The sequence below is a fragment of the Phaenicophaeus curvirostris genome, chromosome 21 (genome assembly GCF_032191515.1).
Source record: "Phaenicophaeus curvirostris isolate KB17595 chromosome 21, BPBGC_Pcur_1.0, whole genome shotgun sequence".
Lineage (NCBI taxonomy): Eukaryota > Metazoa > Chordata > Aves > Cuculiformes > Cuculidae > Phaenicophaeus > Phaenicophaeus curvirostris.
Genome location: NC_091412.1, coordinates 6,550,127 through 6,575,065, shown reverse-complemented (window position 1 = coordinate 6,575,065; position 24,939 = coordinate 6,550,127). Strand labels below are relative to the sequence as shown.

The window sequence follows — 24,939 nt, the reverse complement described above, 5'->3', positions numbered from 1 at the left end:
TTCCTCTGGCTTAATCAGAAGGCTTTGAGTCTTACAGGTCTTGATCCGGTATCCCTTCTTGGTTCTTTCGTTGTAAAACAACACGAACACAGAATTTAGCCTCCAACGTGCTCGTCGGGATTTCTTCGATGACTCAGTGATACGCTTGGGTAGTTTTCTTAGCCTTTAATTGAAGCTAGTGTGAGCCGTTAACAAAGAGAGCTCTCCCAAGTCTTCATTAATAAGCGTTAACAAAAATAACTGGCTGACCCGGAGAGAAATAAGCAGGAGTGGCGGTGGTGTCCCCCTCTCTGCAAACACGGGTTCCCTCTCGGCTCTCCCGCTGTGCTGTGGAAGGAATAAGGGGTGGGAGAGGGAAACCCTCTGATGGTGGCTCACAGGGTGGAGGAGGATGATGATGCTGTGGCTGCCCCTTCATCGCAGATGGGAAGAGCATCTCTGCGTCGAGAAAACATTCTGCGAGCCAGCTAGGCCGTTGCTACAGACTAGAAGAAGTCTGTCTAGAAAGCTGCCTGGAGGAGAAGGAGCTGGGGGTGTTGGTTGACAGCGACTGAACATGAGCCAGCAGTGGCCCAGGTGGCCAAGAAGGCCAATGGCATCTTGGCTTGGATCAGAAACGGCGTGGCCAGCAGGGCCAGGGAGGTTCTTCTCCCTCTGTACTCAGCACTGGTGAGGCCGCTCCTCGATCCTGTGTTCAGTTCTGGGCCCTTCACCACAAGAAGGATGTTGAGGCTCTGGAGCGAGTCCAGCGAAGAGCAACGAAGCTGGGGAAGGAGCTGGAGAACAGGCCTTATGAGGAACGGCTGAGAGAGCTGGGGGTGTTTAGCCTGGAGAAGAGGAGGCTGAGGGGAGACCTCATTGCTCTCTCCAACTCCCTGAAAGGAGGTTGTGGAGAGGAGGGAGCTGGGCTCTTCTCCCAAGTGACGGGACAGGACGAGAGGGAATGGCCTCAAGCTCCACCAGGGGAGGTTCAGGCTGGACATTAGGAAAAAATATTTCATGGAAAGGGTGATTGGTCCCTGGCAGAGGCTGCCCAGGGAGGGGGTTGAGTCACCTTCCCTGGAGGGGTTTAAGGGGCGGGTGGACAAGGCGCTGAGGGACATGGTTTAGAGATTGATGGGAACGGTTGGAATCGATGATCTGGTGGGTCTTTTCAACCTGGTGATTCTGTGATTCAATGATCCTGACTGTGAGCACGAGGCACATGCCTTAGCAAATCCCTTTGAGTCCTTTATTTATTTAGTTAGTTAGTTAGTCCACTTTTCTTAATTCAGGGTGATATTTTGCATGTTTCCAGCACTGCCCAATGGATCCATCAGGACAGGGGGCTGCTTGGTGCAGACACAGGGGGTCAAAACCGAGCAGGCTGCAATGGGTACCCTGAGCAGGTCGGGCACCTCTGGGCAGCCGAGTCCCCTGGGACTCCTCTGGAGTCACAAAGCTGAGAAACTTTTTTTTTTTTTTTTAATGCAAACAGATTTTGATGTAACCACTCAACTCCGGGCAATGGGGTTTTACAGAAAAAAAAAAAGCTCACAGATAACCAGAGAGGCGTGAAAAAACCACATGCATCGCTCTGAACTGAACAACGACTGTTTTGCAATGCTCCTGGAAAGTGAAGAAACGCGCAGGGCGGGCTGAGGAGCAGCGCTGGAGGAGCCAGGTGACTCGCCCAAGGTTGCACAAAGCGATGGCTGAGGCAGCGGGTTGTGACCCCCGATGCTGATGTCCCATGGATTGGGACCAGCCGTTACATTATCTGTAATGGGAGATGAGAAAAACCAACCAGGCTCTCCCATGGCATCATTGGCGTGAGCTGTGTTTGGTCCTGCTCACTGGGGTCAAGCTGCATGAAAGCCCAGCTGGGTTTCTTCACACACCCGACCTGCTGGGTGGTTTGGGTGAAGCGAGTGCTACAGCGGCTGAGGCCTCAGATGCACAGCCCAGCTCAGTGCAGATCCAGGCTGGAGCAAAGAGGATTGAACGGAAAAATAAATAATTAAGTCCTGTAAGCCTGTTCTGGTCTGCCCCAGCAGCAGGGACCGTGGCCCTTGGCTGTGAGCAGAGGGCTGGTGTCTCCCAAGTGACAGGGGACAGGATGAGAGGGAATGGCCTCTAACTCCACCAGGGGAGGTTCAGGCTTGATATCAGGAAAACATTTTTCACGGAAAGGATCATTGGGCGCTGGAACAGGCTGCCCAGGGAGGGGGTTGATTCACCTTCCCTGGAGGGGTTTAAAAGACAGATGGACGAGGCAATGAGGGGCATGGTTTAGAGATTGATGGGAATGGTTGGACTCAATGATCCAGTGGGTCTTTTCCAACCTAGTGATTCTATGAAACCCCTATCTTGGTACAGCATTTAACCCGCCAGACACTTCTCAGGTGCCACCTGAGGTGGTGACGTGGGTGCCTGCTGCACCCACCTTGTATCTCTGCTGCATCCGTCCTGTGTCCCCACTGCCTCCATCCTGCGTCCTCACTGCATCTATCCTGTGTCCCTGCTATGTTACCTACCCTGGACTGTGGAATCATAGAATCCCTAGGTTAGAAAAGACCTTTGAAATCGAGTCCAACCGTACCTGTCTACTACTAAATCATATCCTCCTGTATTCTCACTGCACCCACCCTCTATCCCCACTGCATCTATCCTGTGTCCCCACTATGTAACCCACCCTGGATCATATAACCCCTAGGTTGGAAAACACCTTTGAGATCATCAAGTCCAACCATACCTACCTACGATTAAATCATATCCTACTAATTATATCCTCACTGCACCCACCACCCCACGTCCCCCATCCTCCCCATGAACGCTGGGGCTGTGGGGAGCCGCTCAGCACCCTCGCCCCATCCTGCCCCTGTCAGGGAGGTGCTTGCTGTGTGTAAACACGTAATTAACGGTGCGTATACACTTAATTGCTTGCGGCTTTCATTTGTATTCAGGTGCTGTGCTGAAAATTAACCTTAGACAGGAGCAAACCCGGACAGTCTGCACTTTTTTTGAGTGTACGTGTGGGGGTGTGTGTAGGGGAGTGTTTAGGGGGTGTGTATAGGGAGGTGTGTGTCTAGACTGTGTGTGTAGAGGGGGTTTGTGTGTGTAGGGGTGTGTGTATGTAGTGGGGGGAGTTTAGGGGTGTGCGTGTCTAGAGCACGTGTGTAGGGGGAGTGCGTGGGGGGTGTGTGTCTAGAGGGGTGTGTGTGTAGAGTTTGTGTAGTGTGGGGGGTGTGTGTGTAGGGGAGTTTTTTAGGAGGTGTATAGGGGTGTGTGTCTAGAATGTGTGTAGGGGGAGTGGGTGTGTATGTAGTGGGTGTGTGTGGGGTGTGTGTGTGTGTAGTGGGATGTTTGGGGGTGTCTAGAGGGTGTGTGTGTACAGGGGTGCGTGTGCATGCAGGGGATGGTTGTGCATGCAGGGGCATGTGTGCGTGTGCAGGGGTGTGTAGGGGTGTGTGTGTGCAGAGTGTCTGTGTATGGGTGTTCAGGGGTGTGTGTGTGCAGGGGAGGGCTGTACAGGCAGGAGTACGTGTGCATGTGCAGGGGGGTGTGCGTGCAGGGGTGGGTGTGTGCACGCAGGGGTGTGCATGGGGGTGTGTGCAAGGGGTGTGTGTGCAGGGTGTGTGTGCAGATGTGGGGGGGGTGCAGATGTGTGCACGTGTGCAGGAGGTGCGCAGGGGTTTGTATGTGTGCAGGAGTGTGTATGTGCAGGGGGCGTGCAGGGGGTGTGCAGGGGTGTGTGTGTGTGCAGGGGGTGTGCAGGGGACGTGCAGGGGTGTGTGTGTGCAGGGGTTGTGTGTTTGCAGGAGGTGTGAGTGTGTGCAGAGGGTATACAGGCGTGTGTGTGCAGATGTGTATGTGTGTGCAGGGGGTGTGAGTGTGTGCAGGGGGTGTGAGTGTGTGCAGGGGCTATACAGGTGTGTGTGTGCAGGGGGTGTGAGGGGGGTGTGAGTGTGTGCAGGGGGTATACAGGTGTGCGTGTGCAGGTGTGTGTGTGCAGGGGGTATACAGGTGTGTGTGTGGAGATGTGTGTGTGTGCGGGGGGTGTGAGTGTGTGCAGGGGGTATATAGGTGTGTGTGCAGGTGGGTGTGTGTGCGGGGGGTGTGAGGGGGTGTGAGGGGGGTGTGAGTATGTGCAGCGGGTATACAGGTGTGTGTGTCCAGGTGTGGGAGGTGTGTGTGAGAGGTGTGAGTGTGTGCAGGGGGTATACAGGTGTGTGTGTGCAGGTGTGTGTGTGTGTGCAGGGGGTGTGAGTATGTGCAGGGGGTATAAAGGTGTGTGTGTCCAGGTGTGTGGGGTGTGAGAGGTGTGTGTGCAGGGGGTATACAGGTGTGTGTGTGTGTGCAGGGTGTGTGTGTGTGTGCAGGGGGTGTACAGGTGTGTGAGTGTGTGCAGGGGGTATAAAGGTGTGTGTGTGCAGGTGTGTGTGGAGGGTGTGAGGGGTGTGAGTGTGTGCAGGAGGTATACAGGTGTGTGTGTGTGTGTGCAGGGGGTGTACAGGTGTGTGTGTGCAGGGGGTGTGAGTGTGTGCAGGGGGTGTACAGGTGTGTGTGTGCAGGTGTGTGTGTGTGCGGGGGGTGTGAGGGGAGCGCCCCCCCCGCCCCCATCCCCGCGGCGGGGTCGGGCCCCGGGCGAGGAGGCGCTGTGAGGGGAGGGGGGGGGGGGGTCCCCGCTCCCCCCGCGGTGCCCCCGGCAGGCGGGGCAGCACGTGCGGAGCCCCCGCCCGCCCGCCGCCCCCGCGTTTCCCTCCCCGGCGCGGCGGGCGGGGAAGGGAGGGAAGGGAGGGAGGGGAGGCCGGGCTGGGCTGAGCCGGGCCGAGCCGATCCGACCCGAGCCGAGCCCGGCGCCCCTCGCCCCGCTCCTCCATCTTCTCTCACCGCCGCTCGCCTCGGCTTCCCCAGCGCGGGACCGGCCCATTGCCAGCCCCGCGGGGGGGGGGGGGGGGGGGGAGGCGCCCGGCCCCGCCGCGCCTCCCCCGCTCCCCCCCGCACATCCCAACGCCCGCCCGCACCACCCTCCCCGCGGCGACGCGGAGGGGGGGCGAAGAAGAAGACTCGGTGTTGGGGGGGGGGTGGTGGCGTCCCGCGCTGCCCCGCTGTGCCGCGGCCGCGCGCTCCCCCGCCTCCCCTTTCTGTCTCTCTCTTCCCCCCCCCCCCCCCCCCCGCGGTCCGCAGTGGTGCAGCCCGGAGGTTAGCGGAAGCGGCCGCTCGGCGCTGCCATGTTGAGCCGCCGCCGCCGCCGCCGCTTTGTTGTCGGCTCCATGTAGCTGCGGCCCGGGGGAGGGAACGGGGGGGGCCCGCCGCGCCGCCGCCGCCTCAGCCGCCGCCTCCCGCCCGCCCGGGGCCGCGACGCCCCCGACATGGAGGCCAACTGGACCGCGTTCCTCTTTCAGGTGAGGCCCCCGCGGCGGACGGCGCTGCCCGCGCTCCTCTCTCTCTCTCTCTCTCTCTCACACACACACACACACACACAGAGACACACACGCACACACCACCCCCCCCTCCCCTCATCCCCCCCCCCGGTCCCTCCCTCTCTCCCCTCCGCGCCCGCCGGGCTCCCCGCGAGCCCGGGGCTGTCACTCAGCGCCGCCGCCCGGCCTCCCGCCCGCCTCCCCGCCCGGCCCGGGGCGCCTTCCCCTCCTGCCCCAACGCGCCTTCCCTCCCCGATTCGACACCCCCCCAATGTTTATTTTAATCATCATTCATCTCCCCCTTCTTAAGAAAAAAAAAACCATGAAATCGCCGCTTTTTTTGTTTGTTTATTTGCTTTTTTTTTTGTTTTCTTTTCCCTCCCCCCCCCCCCTTCCCAGCCTTCCAGCGGGCTCTAACAAAACCCCGATGGAACAAACACCGTGTCTGGGAGAATAAATTAATCCCTCTTTAAACAGCCTGACTCAGGGCCGGGTGACGAGGGAGCTTGTTTTCTTTTAAAATAGGACGCGAGCGGGCCGGATTTCTGTAAAAACTGGCGAAATGCTAACGGTAACGGGGAGGAATAGGGACGGCAGAGCCGGCAACCCCTCCCTCGGCCAACTGAGTCACGATTTTCCCCCTTCTGTCTGAGAAAAGCTGACTTAAAACCACCGCTGTTTATGTAATTCCGAAGAAAATCCACTGTACCCCCCACACCCCCCCCAAAAAAAAAAAAAAATTCTCCCTTGGCTTTTGTGAGCCAAGCACCGGAGCCCTTTTACGCAGGATTGTTTTCCGATGCCTCTTGCTCTTTTTGAGCTTGAAAATATAAAATGGGTTATTGCAGCTGCAGCAAAAAAAAAAAAAAAAAAAAAAAATTAAAAAAGCTTCCCCACATCACCTTTCTCAAGGTAAAATAATCCTCTTTGCCCGCTCGCAGCGGCGGTCACCCGCTGGCTCGCTGTCCTTCTCGGAATTAAACCCAAACCCAACCCGTGACACGAGTTTGAAAACCTGAGTTGAATGAGTAAATCCGCCAAGAGCGAGCACCATTCCTTTAGAGAGGAAAAATTATTCCCTCGCAAGTCCCAAGGGCTGAGTCACTCGCCTGGGTGCTCTGCCTCTCAAAACATGCTGGGAATGTTCTGGGGAGCCGGTACCGGGAGCTGGGCGCTGGGGTTTTCCGCCTTTTCGTGATGAAGGCGGGTGATGCCATCGAGTTTGGCTGAGGTCTTGTGAATTATTTCTCACTCTAGTGGGCAGTTGTGATTCGCACGTAGGAAACTTCGTGCTAAGAAGTTAATCTCCTTAGTTTAGGGCTGTCTCCCTCCGAGTCGGGGCTGTTTTATCGCCTTTTTGCCCCTCCAGGCTCACAGCGGAGCATTTTCAAGGGGAAATTCTGACAATAAGGTATTGCAGCAACCTCTGTAAGAAATGCCGAGTAATACTTTCAAGTACGTGTCCAGTTTCTTGTCTTTTTTTTTTTTTTTTAAGGGTACCGTATTTTGAAATAGCAATGTCACACGTTGATTGAAGAGTAGGCTTTGCTGCTTTTAATTAAGGAGTCAGCAGTTCACTTCCCTAACGTACTTCGCTACGTGCAACTCAGAAGCATCTTCATAAAACTGTGACGTGGAAATTTTCCTCTTGATTTTTTTTTTCCCCCCCAAATAATAAAGCTTTAAGACCTCATAATAAAAGCTGAATATTGTTTCTCGAGTCATTTTGTTAAAACCAACGTTTTTAGGCTGCAAGCATCCTAATGCACTGAGCAGAAAGCACTGTTAAGATATTCCTGATATGACTTTAGTTTTTCTTCTTCCCATGCTCGCCAACTAAGGTCCAACTGGTTAGTTAAAACTAGTAATGCAAAGTGGATTTAGAAGCCCCTCCCAGCCCCTCTCCCTGGTGTCAGTTAAATAACCAATGCAAGTGCCCGAATATCCCCACTCATTCTTTCTTTGCCAATTGCGAGTTTCAGCTGTGACAGGATTTCTGAGGGAGAGTTCTTTACATGTTGTGTAAAGTTGTAATTTTTAAGCAAAATGTTTTTAGAGGAGGTTGCAATATCTTAATTTCAGCCTTGCTAGTGATGGGATGTGTGACTGTAAACAGCTCTTCCCAAATAAAGTTGTTCGGTTGTGTTTAGGTGGCGTTTTGGTGAATTGTATCTTTTTAAAGAAACAAATGTGGGACTGAATAAGCTGTTCTTGTTTGGGTCTTACTAGTCCCTGAAATGCCTATTTTGAAAATCACGTTTAGTATCTGCTCTGGGAAGTGAAAGTTGTATCTGTTAACGTGGGGAAGAATCATCCATCAAACAGAGTGCTCAAGATATGACTCATGCTAATTTGTTGCTCTCACATTAAGGCTGAAGCACAAAAATATTTTAGCCTCTGGCATTGGAAGTTCGCAATGCCACATCCTACCACTCTGGGTCACGGATTATAGCATTTTTTTGTTTACAGCCCCCCCCACCTCAGGAAAGAAAAAAAATCAGTGTGGGAACGAGGCTATTTTGCACGAGAGCCTATCCCAGGCAATCAGAATGTCGCAAAAATGTTGACTTGACATTAATGCTGGGTCAAGTAAAACCCTGGTCTGTGCCTGAATAAAAACAACCGGCGAGAGGCGTGCAGCAGGTGCTGTCTTCCCTCCCCAAACAGCCAGTGAAAAAAAATACCGCCTGATCCTTTTTTAAAAGGCTTTAGCGCAGGCGGCCCTCGGAAACTGAGGAATACTGCTTGTTGCAGCGAGGGGTAGTTAGAAAGCCAGCACTGCTAATAACACCAGCTATCTGGGAGCCAAGATAAGCAGACTTATATAAGCAGCGGCTTCGTGGCCTGTAGCCTTATGAATATACATTGTTTTATGTCCACTGTCTCTGTTGGTTCTGTAGGAATAAGTGCATCATTACCTCAAAGTGCTGATGATTCTTTTAGCCTTAAAAATATCCATAAACTGCCTAAGTTTGAACCTTGTCCAAAGGATTTGGGCTCTCTATTATCTGATCTGTTAGCTCTGCCTTTGAAACTGTATCTCTGGAGCTATCCTTGGGTGCTCTTAAGTGTCTTCTGATACAGTTTAACAACATTGTTTAATGCTTCTTTAGAGTTGGCTGCAAAACATTTCAGATTTATTTTTTTTAAATTAAAGTGGTATATAAGTACACAACTGCTTTCAGTGTGCGTTGTGTGTACTCTATTCTGCTCATGCCATGTAGGTGTCTCAGTGGCTTTTTAAAAACACAGAAAATAAATGGTTGGAGAGCCACAACTGTCACTGAAGTCAGGCAGAAGTTTAACAGAGATGCTGAGTGTGCTCTGTGCCCTGATTTAGCAGGGTAGCCTCCAGGAAAGCTCTGTGTTCAACTCCTCAGCAGCCACTCTTGCAAACCAGCCCCTTAGGCTGTTTCTTGGGTGAGGTGGCTACTGTAGCCAGGCGATGCAGTTATACTCAGCTTACCTGTTGCACCCCAAGCTTCAGCACATGTAGGATGCAATGTGCAGATAAAGCTGGACAGGCTGGCCTGGCTCCTAATGATTTCCAAAGTCTTGTCTCCTGTTATCATCCCAAATCTGGGCTTTCTCCCATCAACTCTTTCCTGTCAAGATAGGCTTGGAGTGTTATGTAGCCACTGGTGGCTTTTATCCATAGGTCACTGGAATTGCACTCCTGAAAAAGGAAAGGAGAGGTTACGCAGGGCTCTGGTGGTGGCGGGAGGGCTACACTGAGAGGGCTACAATTGCTACTGCAGCCAGGAAAGGCAAAGCAGCTGGAGCTTGGATGCAACTAAGAAAAAGTCCCCAAGTGAGCATCTAGAAATACTGACTTCTCCAAAGGACTCGATGAAATGAGTTAATGTGCGAAGCGTTAGCCTGAGCGTGCTTCATAACTATGTCCATCCTCAGCCTATGTAAAAGTAGACAGGTAGAGGGGCGTGAGCCAACAGTGTTTTATTCAGCTCTCACAGCCTCAAGCCGTGTTATTTTGTGAAGGAAGCCATAGGGAAGAAGTCCTAGAAAGCTGTGGTACTGATCTGTTGGGAACACAAGTTTCCCCAAACTCAGTTTCAGACCTGGCACGCTGCATTAATAATGAGACTGTTTTAAAACTGGTCTGATGAGACTGAGGCACATCTTGAATACAGATGTGCTTAAACTGGCTTAAGGTGCTAGAGTCATTTATTTTAATGCACCGTTAGGCTGAATTGGTCTGTGTGGTTTCTAAACCACTTTAAATTCGTATCTGGTTTTGTCCTAGCCTGACTGGAGGAGTTTTAATAAGTGTTTTCTGCTTTAGAATAACCCATGCCTAATGGAAGCATGGTGTAGAGCAGCCTGTGGCAGCGCAGGCTGCAACTCAGCTGAGCAGTGCTTGCCACTGTGTGCTCGTGGGGGTCCCCCTCTGTCTCCTCCCATTAGCTTCTGCCACTGATTCTGTGGTTCACCGTCAGCTGCTTTGAAACAGCTTTCAGGTCTTTTTTTCAACCACCTTTCCCCCCAAGCTGTGTTCTCCAGCATCTCTAGATGTCTAGCAGTGCTTATCGATTAGCTCCTCTTCCTATTACAAAGTAGCTGCTGCTGAAGAGAAAAAGAACATGTTGCTATTCTTATTAGTTTCCAGACATGACGAGTACAGTGGTCAGTGTACAAATGTGGTGGGAATCTGCTAAATATAGAAATGTGGCTTTAGACAGCCTTCGATTCAAGTTGCTTTGGTTTCAGTGCTAACTGGTATGAACGCGTTGTTTAAATAAGACACCTTATCGCATCCTGGCTTTCTGTGGCTGCAGTTTAATTCTCAATGTACACTAAGCTCGGCTTAAAGGTGGGGCGTTATTTTGCAACTCCCGGTACATTCATACGCTCCAGAGATAGTCCTGAGGTGGCATCTGATACGATCGTTAGCAAAACAAGTTATCTGCTATGTAAAGATCAAACACTGTGTTAGTAGAAGATCTGGCAAGCACCTCATTGTTTTCCATAAGAAGTGTTGCCCTCCGGAAACTTAATAATTAGTAGATTGTTATGATGTGTGCCATCCTACTCTTACCACAGAATGTGTACAGTGAATGCATTTAAAGCGTGAGCGGTTTATCCTGTTGAAAACCAGAATTACGTAACCTTTTCCAATTACTTCAATGGCTTTTGGTCTAGAATGTGCTTTCCTGTAGTTTGTAAATGTTCTCACCGTGTCAGAGTGAGCACCCATCAATAGAATTTAAGTGTGAATGTTTGGTTTTAGGCACACGAAGCCTCACATCACCAACAGCAGGCAGCACAGAACAGTTTGTTGCCTCTCCTGAGCTCTGCTGTTGAGCCACCCGATCAGAAGCCGATTCTGCCCTTACCAATAACGCAGAAACCTCAGCCTGCACCAGAAACATTAAAGGATGCTATTGTTGGGATTAAAAAGGAAAAACCTAAAACCTCCTTTGTGTGCACTTACTGCAGCAAAGCTTTCAGGGACAGCTACCATTTGAGACGTCACGAGTCCTGCCACACAGGGATAAAGTTAGTGTCACGGCCAAAGAAAACTCCCACCACAATGGTGCCCCTTATCTCGACCATCGCTGGTGACAACAGCCGAAGTTCCTTGGTTTCGACTATCGCAGGAATCCTGTCCACAGTCACTACGTCTTCCTCTGCCACCAACCCCAGCAGTAGTGCCGGCGCAACGGCTATGGCAGTGACTCAGACGACAAAGAAGCCCAGCAAGCCCGTTAAGAAGAACCACGCTTGTGAGATGTGCGGAAAGGCTTTCAGGGATGTTTACCACCTCAACCGGCACAAGCTGTCCCACTCAGATGAAAAACCCTTTGAATGTCCCATTTGCAATCAGCGCTTCAAGAGAAAGGATCGCATGACCTACCATGTGAGGTCTCATGAAGGTGGCATCACGAAACCGTACACCTGTGGTGTTTGTGGAAAAGGCTTCTCGAGGTACCATGTAGAAAATCCCAGGCGAGCTCAAGTATTGGCTTTTCATAACCAAGAAGGGTTAAGCTATCATAGCGAGGGGCTAGGAGAACCAGACATCTTAGAAGATTGGTGAGGGGATAAAGAGCCTTATTTACCTCTAGGGCGTGGGTTTTGGTCTGAGACAGATGGGCAGCGACCAAAAGTGGTTGCTCTTTTATGAGAGTGTTTTGAAGTGATTTCATGACCTCATCCAGGTCTTGTAGGACACGTGTCTGTGTCACTGGTAGTGACTGTGGGGCCCCTTGAACCAGCCTTCGCAGAGGTCAGTGACCTGATGGGGCACGGCAGGCAAACTTGTCTCCTTGCTGCGTAGCAGGGTTGAGGCGCACTGACAGAGCACTGTGAGGGAGCTTGCATTGCTGCTGGCTGTATTTCTATCTGTGCTTGCAACAGAGAAAACAACAACCCTTGGAGCTGTTGATCTGTCTCCTTTACACAGGGTACGACCAAATGTACCGCTTTCACCTGTGTAAGATGAATACTGTTAAGTTTTAAACTGCAGGTGGGGTCTCAGCGTAACTCTGTGTAACTTTATCTGAGGGCCACTGCGTATGTAAGGGGAATGTATTTATTCTTGCTGTGCAGAGGGATGTGGGCTGCAAGGGCTCATCGGCGCGAGCAAGGTGTCCTTACTATGTATTTGTAACAGTATGTATTTTCTTCTCTGTTCCTCTCTTTTTTGCAGGCCTGATCATTTAAGCTGTCACGTTAAACATGTTCACTCAACAGAGAGACCCTTCAAATGCCAAGTAAGGGCTAAAATGTTTTATTTGTAACAGTACCTTATTGTATTGTTAAAATTTCAAATGAATAATCTTTCCAGGACTGTATTTGCGCCTGGACTTTTCTTTGAAAAGCAAGTTTAGGAATAAAGGTGCATCCGCCTTACTTACCAGCAGCACTGTAGTTCTGATGTAAGTGTAGAGGCAGTTTAAAAGGATACTGTGGCTTCTTTTTTTGGGAAGATTAGAGGCTTTTTGCTTTCTTGGAGAACAGCGTAGGTGCTCTATTTTATGATACGCTTAACTTAGTAGTAGGATTGTAACGGCAGCCACAGCTCACTGCTGGTTACTGGAGAAATGCGTGCAGTTTGTTTCTCAGCATATTTAAATTCAATGTGTTTCTCAGTGTATCCATTTAAAATAGACTGGAATAGTTGATTCTGGATCCATTATTTTGCTGGAAGGTGACAGCAAGTTATCACGAGTTGATGGTTGCTTATAAGCTAAATAAGTTGACCGTCCTTGAACAATTATCTGTTTTGCATAGAATATCCATGTTTGTTCCAACCTGTGCTATAGTGACTCATCATATTAAATAGGAGTCTTGTGTAAAAAGAATAGTGTTAGAAAAAGCATTTGTTTCCTTGTTTTGATGTGGATGGGAACAGAAGCAGTGGAGCAATTTAAGATATCAGGTTCGTATTTGTACAGTAAAACTGTATCCAAAACGAACTTTGCAAGTTCTAGGCCTACTTTATAAGCTGCCTCTTGCTTTGATAGGTAGGGCAAGTTGATCTGTCTTTTAAGAAACTTCAGGTAGCGTAGAGCATGATTTTTGTCCTCGTTGTCTCAGGAGCCAACTTCCGTTTTCAGTGTCTGTTCAGTAGTTTGATTTTGGTTTCTCTATAAATACAGGTAAAACTTAAGGTTGTCAGTATACTTAGGACACTGTTTGCACCTACCAGGTAAAATAGGCTTACATCGGGCGTGTAATTCATACTGTAATGATGCTGTCTGCACTTCAAGTGTAACTGTTGTCCTTCATATAGACGTGCACTGCTGCCTTTGCCACCAAAGACAGACTGCGGACACACATGGTGCGCCATGAAGGAAAGGTATCGTGTAATATCTGTGGTAAACTTCTGAGTGCAGCATATATCACCAGCCACTTAAAGACACACGGGCAGAGCCAAAGTATCAACTGTAATACCTGTAAACAAGGCATCAATAAAAGTAGGTGAACGTTTTAAAAACATTTCTAATAACAGTGTGTTTGAAAAGAGAATTTCCTTTGGTGACGTTAAAATGCAAAACCATACCCATCAGCCTGGGTATTCACACCTATTAAAAATAGAAATTTGATAACAGCAATCTTCTTCAGCTCAAGAATTGGCATATGTGGAATTGGTTTGCTGCTAGATTGTGCTCTTATTCCTTAGGAATGCCCTGCAGTTTGTGAGAATAGCCCATCTTCTGAAGGAAATAGTTCTCAGGTTTTCTCCTGAAAAATGCTGAGTACAATGCTACTTCCTGACCTGCGCAGGCCTGAAAGTCCAACAGATAGTTCTGGAGATTTTAGAATATTTAAGGGTTGCTAAGATCTGCCAGGTTTCAGGTTTGAAGCCTCATCTAAAGCTCATCAAAATTAGGAGAAAGATTTCTCTGCTTTCCCTTAGCTTTGACCCTGGGGCTCAATGATACCTCCTCTTGGCCATAGCTGACAAGAAAAGCATTTAAATACATCCCTGATATGTTTGGGGCATTAATGGCATTTGACTGGTGGTGTGCAGGAGTTTGAATCAGGCATTTGTAATAGTTCCTTCTAGTCTTAAACTCTGTGGAAATTCTGAAGCCTGGACCTCAGAGTGCCCAGTAAACAAATGAAGACTTGACTTTGAAATCGTCCCTGTTTTGAAGTTAGCCCACGTGATTAGTGATATGAAAGGGGTTTTCAGAGGAATAAAGAGGAGAAGTAAGGATTATCTTTGGAAACTTTGTCCTTTTGAACAGTATTCATTTAAACATCTTTTCAGCTCCCTTTGCTCTTGAATAATTTGAAAGTACTGAGACTGTCTAAAATGCCTGGTTGTTGAGCTTATTATGAAATTTGGAAGTATTTTTTAAGGTATAGGGTTGCAGCTCTGGTTTCCCAAGCCAGTTTGGTGGTGCTAAGCTGGTTCACAGAGGGCATTCACAGCAGTTGTTAGAGGTGGAAATGATGAGCCGTATGTGGCCAGAGAGCAGTAACGTGCCGTTCTGTGATGAACTGAAAATTTTAAGTCATACTCGTAATAAAAACTAAAAAGGCTTTTTTTTTTTTTTTAATTGGAGCTGAAGTGGAATCAGCTAACCAGCTTGGGTTCTAGAGACTCATAGTCTTTCTTCCTAAAATACAAACAAAATAATCAGAAAGAAAGATCATTTTTGGCAGTGAAAGCATTTTGGTTTTTAGCTCTTGGGAAAGTAGTTTTATAAAGCACGGAATTAATTATGTGGTTTTAAACACCTCTGTAATTTTTGCTCTTGGAATCCTGTGAGATTCCAGACACTCTTTATGGAAGAAACATTTATGATCTCAGTAGAAAACAGAGTAACTTTTCAAGGTGAAATTGTGTTCTTACTTAATTGGCATAGCATGCATGAGTGAAGAGACCAGCAATCAGAAGCAGCAACAGCAGCAGCAGCAGCAGCAGCAACAACAGCAACAACAACAACAACAGCAACAACAACAACAACAGCAGCAGCAGCAGCATGTAACGAGTTGGCCTGGAAAGCAGGTAGAGACCCTGAGATTATGGGAAGAGGCCGTCAAAGCAAGGAAGAAAGGTAAAACAGAACAATACTCATGGTCTTGGGTTTATAAGATACTGGAGTTTGCAGTTATATAGGGAGTTTAGGATGTCAGAAAAGGATGTCTTACATGAAAATTTCATTCTCAGCGTTAGAAGGAAAAGCTAAAAACTAGCAGGAGAATAACATGACCAAAATTATGCTGATGTAAATGAACCCCTTATTTCTTACTTCCCTTTGGTCTTTGTGCTTGAATGTGTACGTAGCAGTCATCAATTATAAAGGGATGTTTGTGTCTGCTGCAAGGCAAGAGTGTGTGTTTTTGACTTGCATGTGGTTTTCAGCGGTGTTTATGCATATTTACCTGTTGTTAACTTGTGTACATATATATATATATATATAAAAAAATATAAATACATGCACGTGGACATAACACCACCTTCTGTTGTTGCATCATCATCTGTCTGCATGCGGGTGCTTCCTGTGTCCTTTTCATCTTTTCTGTCCACATTCATTCCCTTTACTTCACTGTCACATAACTGTCTTTGCATAAAGCTTTCTGGAGATCATAGAATTTACTCTTCTATTTCTTTGGTTTGGTTTTTTTTTCCATTACTAAATTAACTAACAAGCGACTGTGTTTTCCATTATCGCTAGCTCACAGCTTATGTACGCCTGTGTTGCTGTAATTGAAGTTGAATAGCTTCCTGTTGTTGGTCAGTGTGTCAGTTCTGTAAAGAGTGAAGTGCTTCAGTGTTGTTAGGAGTATAGGAGTTTAAAGTCTGCTGTTACTGCGAGCTTGTTCTTTTCACAACAGTTTGATTTCTAATGCCTATCATGTGGATTCTGTGTTTTAGCAGGAATTCTCACTGTTGTTCACTAGCTGTTTTTAGAAGTAAATATTTTTGACTCACCTTCTTTTTTTTCTTTCCTCTTAAACTTCCTTTTCAGTTTCTTCACTGTTTATTTTTCTTTTCTAGGTCTCGTTTGTGTATTAGGCTGCTAACTGCTTTCACTTTGATTGTTATGCCAATTGAATTGAATTCTGTGATCAGACAATATAGAAAGAGCTTATTGATTATAGAATGTAGAGATAACAGAAACATTAAATAGCATCAGGCCACTAAACGGATAAAGCAAAACAGTATCAGATCTAGAAAATCGCTGAGGAGTTTTTTTTCTGCCTGTTCTTTCCTATCTCTTGTTCCCTTTTCCCTTTCTTTCTTATTGAGATTATTGCATGTGTCTTAACAGAAATGGGGGTTTTGGCAGACTGGAGGGTGGGTGAGGGAGGTGGATGAGGGGTTGTCGGATTGATGCTATTAGTTTAACTTGAGTGGGGAAGGGCTGCGGAGTGGAAGGTGTCTGTGCGGTGCTGTGCTTGGAAGGTGAAGTTAGACCATGCCTGCGTGCTGCTCTTTCCGTGCCGGTTCTCCCACGCAAGTGCCACCTGTTGCGTTGGCTTTACCACGCTGTGTGGGAATTTTTGATCTAATATGATTTATTTTTACCATTTATTTATTTTTTTTTTTTACTTTTTTTATTCCACCCTTCTTAGATACAGACTTTGAAGAACCAACAGTAACCCTTCAATGGGGCTAATGTTGCTTTCAAAGTTAACTCTGTCTTGGTACATTTGTATGTGGCAAGAGTGGACTCTTTGCTCCTGCCTTACGTCCTGAAACGTGGGTGTAGACTGAGCTTGGTGTCCTACTCTACAAATGTGGAATAAGACATGACTTAGAAGTGCTGTAACCTTGATCTAGAATATCTTTTTTGTTGATTCCTTTAGCAGTCATCCCCTCCCTTTACCCTCGTCCATCACCCTGCTTCTCCTTTTGGAGCCTTCCAGTGTGGGTAGCCGGCAGGTGGTGCTGATGGATGCCTGGGGACCCCTCTGCATCCCAGCCCGCTGCCCCCCGCCCCACTGCCCAGCCCTGCTGGAGCCCCCCAGCAGCAGCACCAAATGCTGCCCTCCTGGGCCTTCCTTCTTCAGCACTTCAGTCCTGCTTGCTGCAACTCAAAGCAAAAAAACCCACCCAAACAACCCAAAACCCCACAAAACAAAACAGCCTGGCGTGGAGCTGTAGCTTTTGCAAAAGCTGAGGAGATGCTGGGGGTTGGAAGATTACTGCCTGGGTAGCCTTGAAAGTTGCTTAGTAGAATACTGCGATCAGTGGGACAGTTTGGTAGCAATAATTTAAGACTGAAATAAGCAGGTAAATATTGAAACGAGCTTTACTTATCAGTCCCTAATAATGACTTTTTAAAACCTTCACAGAATGTCAGTTCACCTTTGAGAAGGCTATAGAGTACGTACCATTCGGTATGTACACTCTCTCCTCTATTTATAATGTTCCTCTTGGGAGGATTTATTTGATTGTACGATACTGTTTTATGAGCATTGAAACCCTCTTTATAAGACCAACTTCCCTTGACTTCTCAGGAAAAAAAAGTATTGAATTGAAATGAACTGCATGAGAGTTTGTATTTCTTGTAGGCTATAGAATGTTAACAGTTTTAACTTACTAGTAATTCGTAAAGAAAATTATTCCAGAATTTGTACCTGTTCTTGTTTGGTATTTGTTTTTGTTTCAGTTTTTTTTTAAATCTTGTCCATGGTTTTTTATGTGTTAAAAACTTTTTGTCTTTTTATGTCTCATTTTTAGAAGCTGCTAACTTGTGCCAAACCTCCACTGCTGCTACTACGCCTGTGACTCTTACTACTCCATTCAATATAACGTCCTCTGTGGCTTCTGGGACTATCACAAACCCAGTCACAGTGGCAGCTGCAATGAGCATGAGAAGTCCAGTAAACGTATCAAGTGCAGTTAATATATCCAGTCCGATGAACCTAGGGCATCCTGTAACTATAACAAGTCCATTATCCATGACATCTCCATTAACGCTCACCACACCAGTCAATTTACCCACCCCAGTAACCGCTCCAGTGAATATAGCGCACCCCGTCACTATAACATCCCCCATGAACCTCCCCACACCGATGACGTTAGCTGGTCCGTTAAATATAGCAATGAGGCCAGTAGAGAGCATGCCTTTCCTGCCCCAGGCCTTGCCCACGTCTCCTCCCTGGTAAAGAATTTCTAAACAGTATTAAAAAGGATTAAAATGGAATCCTTACCAGCAGTTCTTTTTTGGGTTTTGTTTGGATGGGTTTTATTTTTGTTGTTTTAATTTTTTATTTTGTTTTTTTTTTTGTTTGTTTTGTTTTGTTTTAGTTAATAATAAATTCAGACTAAGACACTGGGGCAACATGCACCATCAGAGACCATAGTAGCATCTTCCCCTGTTGATTTGGCTCACATGGTTCAAACTTGAGTTTCACTGGAGCACTTCATTTAAAGTAAGTTTTACCTTTTAGCTGACTGATGCTGAATTAGAGCAGATACTTACTTGGCAGAGTTTAAAAAAAAAACCTCATTAAAAACAGTTTTATGTTTTATCCCTCAAATTATAACTTAGAAAATTATTTTAATCTAAACACTAGCAAACACCCCTCTGTATCTTCAGCAGGGTGGATGGCTGATTTTAACTAAATCCACTGTTCCTGAGCTAGTGTAGAATCTTAGTCTGTGTTGATGTTGTTTTGTTTTGGTTTTTTTTTTTTAATGAGTAAATGCATTACAATGTTGTCATTTTAAAAAAAAAATGCATTTTGGAGAAAATATGCATTTTACCTTTGGGAATATGATAATTTCAGGCAGCATTCCCTATGGGAAAGGTGATACCAGCTCTGATATGCAAAGCATATGATAACTTATCATTCTAACTTCAACATATAATAGGGATTGTGACCTGATATTTGGAGATGTAAATATTACCCAACATATTACCCTAAGGGAATATAGCATTGTAGTCAACTTTTTTTTTTAAAAAAACTGTTCTTGTTTGGTGAGAAACAGCCATGGCTGACAGAAGAGGAGTCGAAATGTATGTAAACATGGTCTCTGAACAGTCAGACCCCTATGGGACTCTTTTATCTAGGAGCAAAGGAGTGCTTTGAAATTTAAGAAATACTGCTTTAAGCTGGAAGATTCTGGAGGCACCGGGTATGATTTTTATGCCCTCTGCCTCCCAGTCAGAGCCTGCTGGTGTTACAGCAGGGGACAGACGTGTTAGTTGTTCACTAGAAGTTTTGTCTTATATTAAATTGTATACAGTTTTTATTCTAACCACTAACTAGGTAGGATGCCCCTCCAGGACAAGCAGAGAGCATCTTTTAATTTCTCCCCTATTTCTTAATCAAGTGTTGTGCAAATCTGTTCAACTTTGTAAATATTTGCAAACATCATCATTTTTACGTTATTCTTCTATTGTGTTAACACATTTCTATCAGTTTGTGGGAGTTGTGGGGTGATGGTTTGAACTATCCAGCCCAGAACTTCTCCACAAATGGTCACACATGTTTAAGCTCATGTGCTTTTTATTTCTTAACCTGTTTATCTGTACATAAAGTAGAAAGGAAAATCTAGGGAAACAGATATACTTTTTAGACTATCATGTCACATATTCACGTTTTTAAAACTTTGTTTAAAAAAAAAAAAGAACCACCCTAAACCCAAGACTCTACGTTAAAAAAAATAAAAAATTGCAGTCGAGATGTTTTTATCTTAATGAAGTTGAAAGCTACGGAGAATTAGCGTGTGCGCATTTTCACAGAGAACTAGCAGGACTGACTAGTCCAAACGGACTGCTCCCGTTCCTACCCTGCCGTGTCAGTGCAAGCAGTGATTGCCAGGCTGCTGGCTCAGGTGACAGGTATCTGTATCATTACGTGAAACTGTTCTAGGGGCTTGGACTACATAGTAAAACAAAAACAGAAAAAAAAAATAGAGCTTAGTGTAAAATAATTTTATAAATGATCTTTTGTACTTTAGGACATCAAATTGTACAACTTTTGTATATATAAAAGCTTAGGAACTTTCTGTTTAGCAGAAAGGAAACACATTCCTACACTTTTAATGTATATGTTTGTTATAATGTCCATGTAAACATATGCCCTATGTTTGTGCCTTTTAATTAGTTTGTCTCAATAAACAAAAATGTAGAGAAGAATATGTAGCTATGACTTTGTTACCACTGTTCTTATTCCAGATGTGTAGAGGTCTTCGTTTTTTGCACTGTGTAGAGCGTTGCGTGCAGGCAGCTGCATGACTTAGGCTGGTACAGCCAAAGCGAGGCATGCGAGGCGAATGCACCCCAGCCAGAATCCTTCGTCCCGTAGCATAGAGCAGCCTGCGCTGGTGGGGTGTTGCATGTTGGGATGTGTAGCTTCCAAGCCATCTGTTACCCTTGGCAGTGATACCGATTCACACCAGTTTTTACATAGCAGGTGTAGCGTTCTGGATCCGGGTAAATCGTAGAGATGACCCTTAGATGAAGTTTGGGTGTCCCCTGAGCTTAAAACAAACCAAAAGCATTAAAAGCCAATATGAAAATGTGTACTAGAAGTGGTTATCTATGAATTACTTACAATAAACAGGTGTAAGACTTAATTGTATGTTGTCAATTACTGTAGTATGGACAGTGGGTCCTCGTCCCGCTAGCCTGCCCTGCTGATGTGACTTTTAGCCCAGCAGAGTAGCAGTAGAACAAACACATTAAATGCTGGCCAGGAAATTCTGCAACGTGACAGAGGCTTCCCAAGCCACTAACCGCGGTCCTCTTAGCATGGGATAGGAAAAGGGCTGTTTCCTTTTTATTCTGTGTTGGTTCTGCTCAAATGTACCTGGTTTCTGTCCACAAAGCTACATTAGCTAATTGTCAACCTGTTTCATTTGTACTTGGGTAAACATTTGCTTTGTACTGTGTATAAATGGTTCCGAGGTGTGCTCCTCAGCTGTCTCAGTACAGACATTAACTTTCGCTTTGTGATGCCATCATACGAAATAACGTGAAGCTGGTTTTTTGATAAACAAAAGCTACCTGGTCAGTTAGTTCAGACAGCAGGCACGCTTCCGTGTAATCGCTGCTTTATCCACAGTAGGAGGAGGCAGGAAGGGCGGCTGCTGCTGGGCGGCGAGGTGTAGTTGCACGACAGCGGTGAGGGATTTGGACGGCGGCTCGTGTCACTGCAGCGCTGGGCAGCTGAGGCTGTAAGAAAATGGTGGATGTGAAGAACAGATGCTCCTGTTACACCGAGTTAGTTTCTATGCAGCTGATGCGCTTAGCCTAGTTTATTTCATGGAAACTTTTAAGCTGGATCTAGTCCAACATCCAGGCAAGCCTATTGCTGCCGTTGATTTGAGTGGGTTTTATACCGAGCCCATTCAGTTCTCCGATTGCAAGTACTTCAATAAGGGGTTTATTTTTTTTTTTTCTTCTTAACTTTCCATAAGCATTCAGCGTTAGGTTAATGGCTTAGCACCGACTGCAAGTTTTAAAGTTGAATTTTGCCTTGGAAGGATTTGTGCCCTGGAAAAGTCAGAACAGGCAGATCAATGGCACGGAAACTCGTCCTCCGGGCAAGGAGAGCCTCTGGCGCCTGGCTCTGCTGGCGAGGCGCTGCGGGGAAGCGGGCCACGGGGAAGTAAGTATTGTGGCACAGCCACCCACGCTGCCAGGAAATGCTATCAATGGTTTTACCTTGGGCACAGTTTTTCCTTTATTTGGAACACCCCAGCACTTCCAGGGGGTGTTTGGGGTGAGGAGAAATTTGGGATTCGACCTTTTATATCTTCTCATCGGAAAGTTACACCTGACTATTGCTGATAGGCAAGATTTCTGTTCAGTCAAGATCATGAATAAGAGAGAAAATCACGTGTTACTCTCAGTGTATGAGTTAAATTCTGTTTGCCATTGTTCACAAATAAAAGATTCCCCCCCTCCCTCTTACAATTAATTTTTTCTGTAGAGTGGCAGAAGAAAAAAAGTATTTAATATGTTTGCATTTGTCCACGAGAGGTTTAAAGGAAAATGCCAAGCCCCCAATAAGCTGTTTTAGCTGCAGCAATCCCAGGTTACATAAAGGGGCTGGGGCTGCTGAGGGATTAGTCGGCGGCATTACTGGTGGTGATAAGCCCTCCAAGTTCTGCTGGCTCTTCCCTCACTTTTATTTTAGAAGCAGTCGATCTGAGCCATGTTTTGAAAGCTGCCTGGGGTTAATTTTCAAGGCTGTCGGGGTGAGATTCCCACCAAAGGAAGGAAAATTGGGGTACTTTTTTATCTTGCCGCTTGGGATTCCCCGGTGGGAGCTGAGGTGCTGAGAAGTGCAACATGGTCTTTTACTGCTGGGTCCTTCGGAAAACTCCTGCCTTTGTTTATTGGCGGCTTAATTTATCCATCTCAAAAATAGATTTAACAGTATTTTCAGAAGGCAGCTATTAAAAGCACTTCATATTTTAAAATGTCTCTGAGCTCTGTCTCAGTGCATAAGTGGACCTCCTTACCAGTGCTTTTTAGGATGAATAGCAAGTGACAAAACAAATCCCTTCCTCCTGTAATTGTAGGGCAGAATAAAATTTAAAACTTGATCTCCTCCTACCTATTCACTTAATTCAGGGTGTTTATACTTCTTATCTTTGGATCATTCGCTCAGAGCTTCCAGAGCAGCAACTGAAGGATGACAGAGGAACTACGTGCTAATTTTTATGTCAAAAATAGCTTTCACCTTTAAACGCAGAAGGCTCAATGACTGTTTTCTAATTAGAAAAAGAATGCCTGAGCCGCTGTTGCAACTCCGTCTTACAGCTGTGCTCAGATTTGGCTGTCAGGCCCTGGTTAAAATTTAGTGCTGAGGTCCTGACCTAGAAACAAACCTTTTTTGGTGTTGGTTTGGAAAAAGTATTTCAGTGCTCAGAAAGCTGCGCCAGGCTGCCTGTAGCTCCCTCATCCTGGGCTGGCGAGAGCCTTAACCTCGCATCATTTTTGTTGCGTGCTGCACCTCCCTGAAGCCCACATAAAGGCTGCTGGAAAGCTGGGTTTAGGATTTATAAAAAGAATGGATTTTTGTTGTCGTTGTACTTCACGTTTCTAGGCTATTTGGAATAATTTTTAAAAGCCCTGGGTTTTTCTTTAAGGAAGCATAAACGCTTTTTGAAAACCAGACTTTTGTGAAACATTTCATCGTGGGCATCTGAAGTTTCTTCTTGGATCAGAGTACAGACCTCTGCTCTCCTTGCAAACAGCTACCTCCAAAATCAACCCATTTAGCAGAAAAACAAGGGGTGTTTTCAGACTGTGTGGCTCCTTTTGTTTTTCAGGGAAGGGAGAAATACTCCACCTTTTCACTTGGTTGTTCTCGCCAGCTGTCAAGACAAAACCATTTGTGTTCTGTGTTTTCTGTGCAAGGTTTGTTTCTCAGGGAATTGGCAATTTAGTTGGATCTGGCTGAATTAAATTCACTATTTTAATTCTTCATAGTTGTGTATTTCTATTCCTGTTTCTTTTAACTCCCTAGCGTCATTAGCAGCTGAGACCTGTATCAAAGGACAGTACAGAAATTTGATAAAATCGCCTGTTTCCCCTGAAACCAGCCTGGATTAGGAAAAGAGATTGCAGTCAACAAAGCTCTGGGAAATCAAATGTTGTGGCACACGTATGCACTGAAAGCTGAAGCTTTGCCTCTACTTTTTTCACTCCTCCCGATGTCTGCGTTCCTTGTCAAAGCTTTCCAGGTTTTTACCCAGGCTAAGGATCACTTAGCTGCCAGACAAGGATGAAACGACTGAGTGGGGAAAAATCTCTCCATGGAAAGCCGTCCCGTGAGAGCTTTGGACCATCCCAAACACGGGCTTGGGGTACGGCACCCTCAGGTGTGTGGGGGCCTGGAGGTGCCGTGTTCTTCTGGAAGGCCTTGGAGAGCTAGGAGGGAAGCAGAGGCCCTGACATGCTGCCGTTTGCGGTCTCGCTCTGGTTTCTGTAAAACGGGAAGTGTTTGCCCTGTGTAAACTGGCTCCTGTAATTTGTCAGGGGAGATGACTTCCCGTCTCGAGCTCTTATGTGGAATGGCTGCAGGCTGTTCAACGCTGGAGCGCTGGATACTGGAGACGTCTGCTTTCTGTCCCGGGTCGAAGTGATGCTATTATAATCCACCGCTCATGTTCAGCCCCTGGGGCAGGAATGGAGTATCCTTTTCCTTACTCCAGCCATGCACAGGGCTGCTGGTCTGAAATCCAGGAGCCCGGGATGCTCGCAAGGTCATAGAATGGCCTGAGCTGGAAGGGACCCATGAGGATCAGGGCAGGTTCAGATTAGACATCAGGAAAAATATCTTCCCTGTGAGGGTTCTCAGAGGCTGCGGCTGAGTCCCCATCGCTGGGGGTGTTTCACAGACAGGCAGGTGAGGTGCTCAGGGATCTGGCTTAGTAGTGGGCAGGTACGGTTGGGCTCGATGATCTCAGAGGGCTTTTCCAACCAAGTGATTCTACGATTCTGTGGTTGGACTCAATGATCTTGGAGGTTTTTTCCAACCAAACAATACTATGATTCCATGATTCCAGGATCCTAGGATTCGTGGCTGCCGTCGCAGCATCTCCTTTAATCTCCTGCTAACCACAATCCCAGGAATATTTGAATAGTGCATGGGTCCGGTTGGACTTGATGATCTCGGGGGTCTTTTCCAACCAAACAATTTTATGATTCTAGGATTCTATGATTCTACGATCCTAGGATTTTGTGGCTGCCACCCCAGCTGGGTGTCCCAGTATCCCCTTTAATCTCCTGCTAAACAGAAACTCAGGAATATTCAAATAGTGCACAGGTCTGGTTGGACTCGATGGTCTCGGAGGACTTTTCCAACCAAATGATACCATAGAATCATAGAATAACCAGGTTGGAAGAGACCCAGCGGATCATCGAGTCCAACCATTCCTATCAAACACTAACCATGATTCTAGGATTCCAGGATTCTATGATCCTTGGGTTCTATGGATTCTATGATCCAGCCGGGTGGCCCAGCATCCCCTTTAATCTCCTGCTAACCAGAAACCCAGGAATATCGGACCAGTGCAGGGGTCTGGATGGACTTGATGGTCTCGGAGGACTTTTCCAACCAAACAATGCTATAATTCCATGAT

General features: G+C 46.6%; 1 protein-coding gene across 5 annotated transcripts; it reads left to right on the top strand.

Moving 5' to 3' along the window:
- Positions 1 to 5,152: 5,152 nt before the first annotated feature.
- VEZF1 (vascular endothelial zinc finger 1) lies at positions 5,153 to 19,753 on the top strand. Of its 5 annotated transcripts, none has more exons than XM_069874403.1 (7): positions 5,153 to 5,387; positions 10,654 to 11,459; positions 12,076 to 12,139; positions 13,162 to 13,345; positions 14,747 to 14,938; positions 17,184 to 17,228; positions 17,572 to 19,753. In XM_069874403.1, the coding sequence occupies exons 1-7, from the start codon at positions 5,355 to 5,357 to the stop codon at positions 17,997 to 17,999; spliced, it is 1,752 nt and encodes a 583-aa protein (XP_069730504.1). In that variant the 5' UTR covers positions 5,153 to 5,354; the 3' UTR covers positions 18,000 to 19,753. The 5 variants fall into 5 exon arrangements, with proteins under 5 accessions (XP_069730504.1, XP_069730505.1, XP_069730506.1 ...); XM_069874405.1 differs by having other exon boundaries at positions 5,154 to 5,387; positions 10,654 to 11,372; XM_069874406.1 differs by having other exon boundaries at positions 5,156 to 5,387; positions 10,654 to 11,351.
- Positions 19,754 to 24,939: the final 5,186 nt, after the last annotated feature.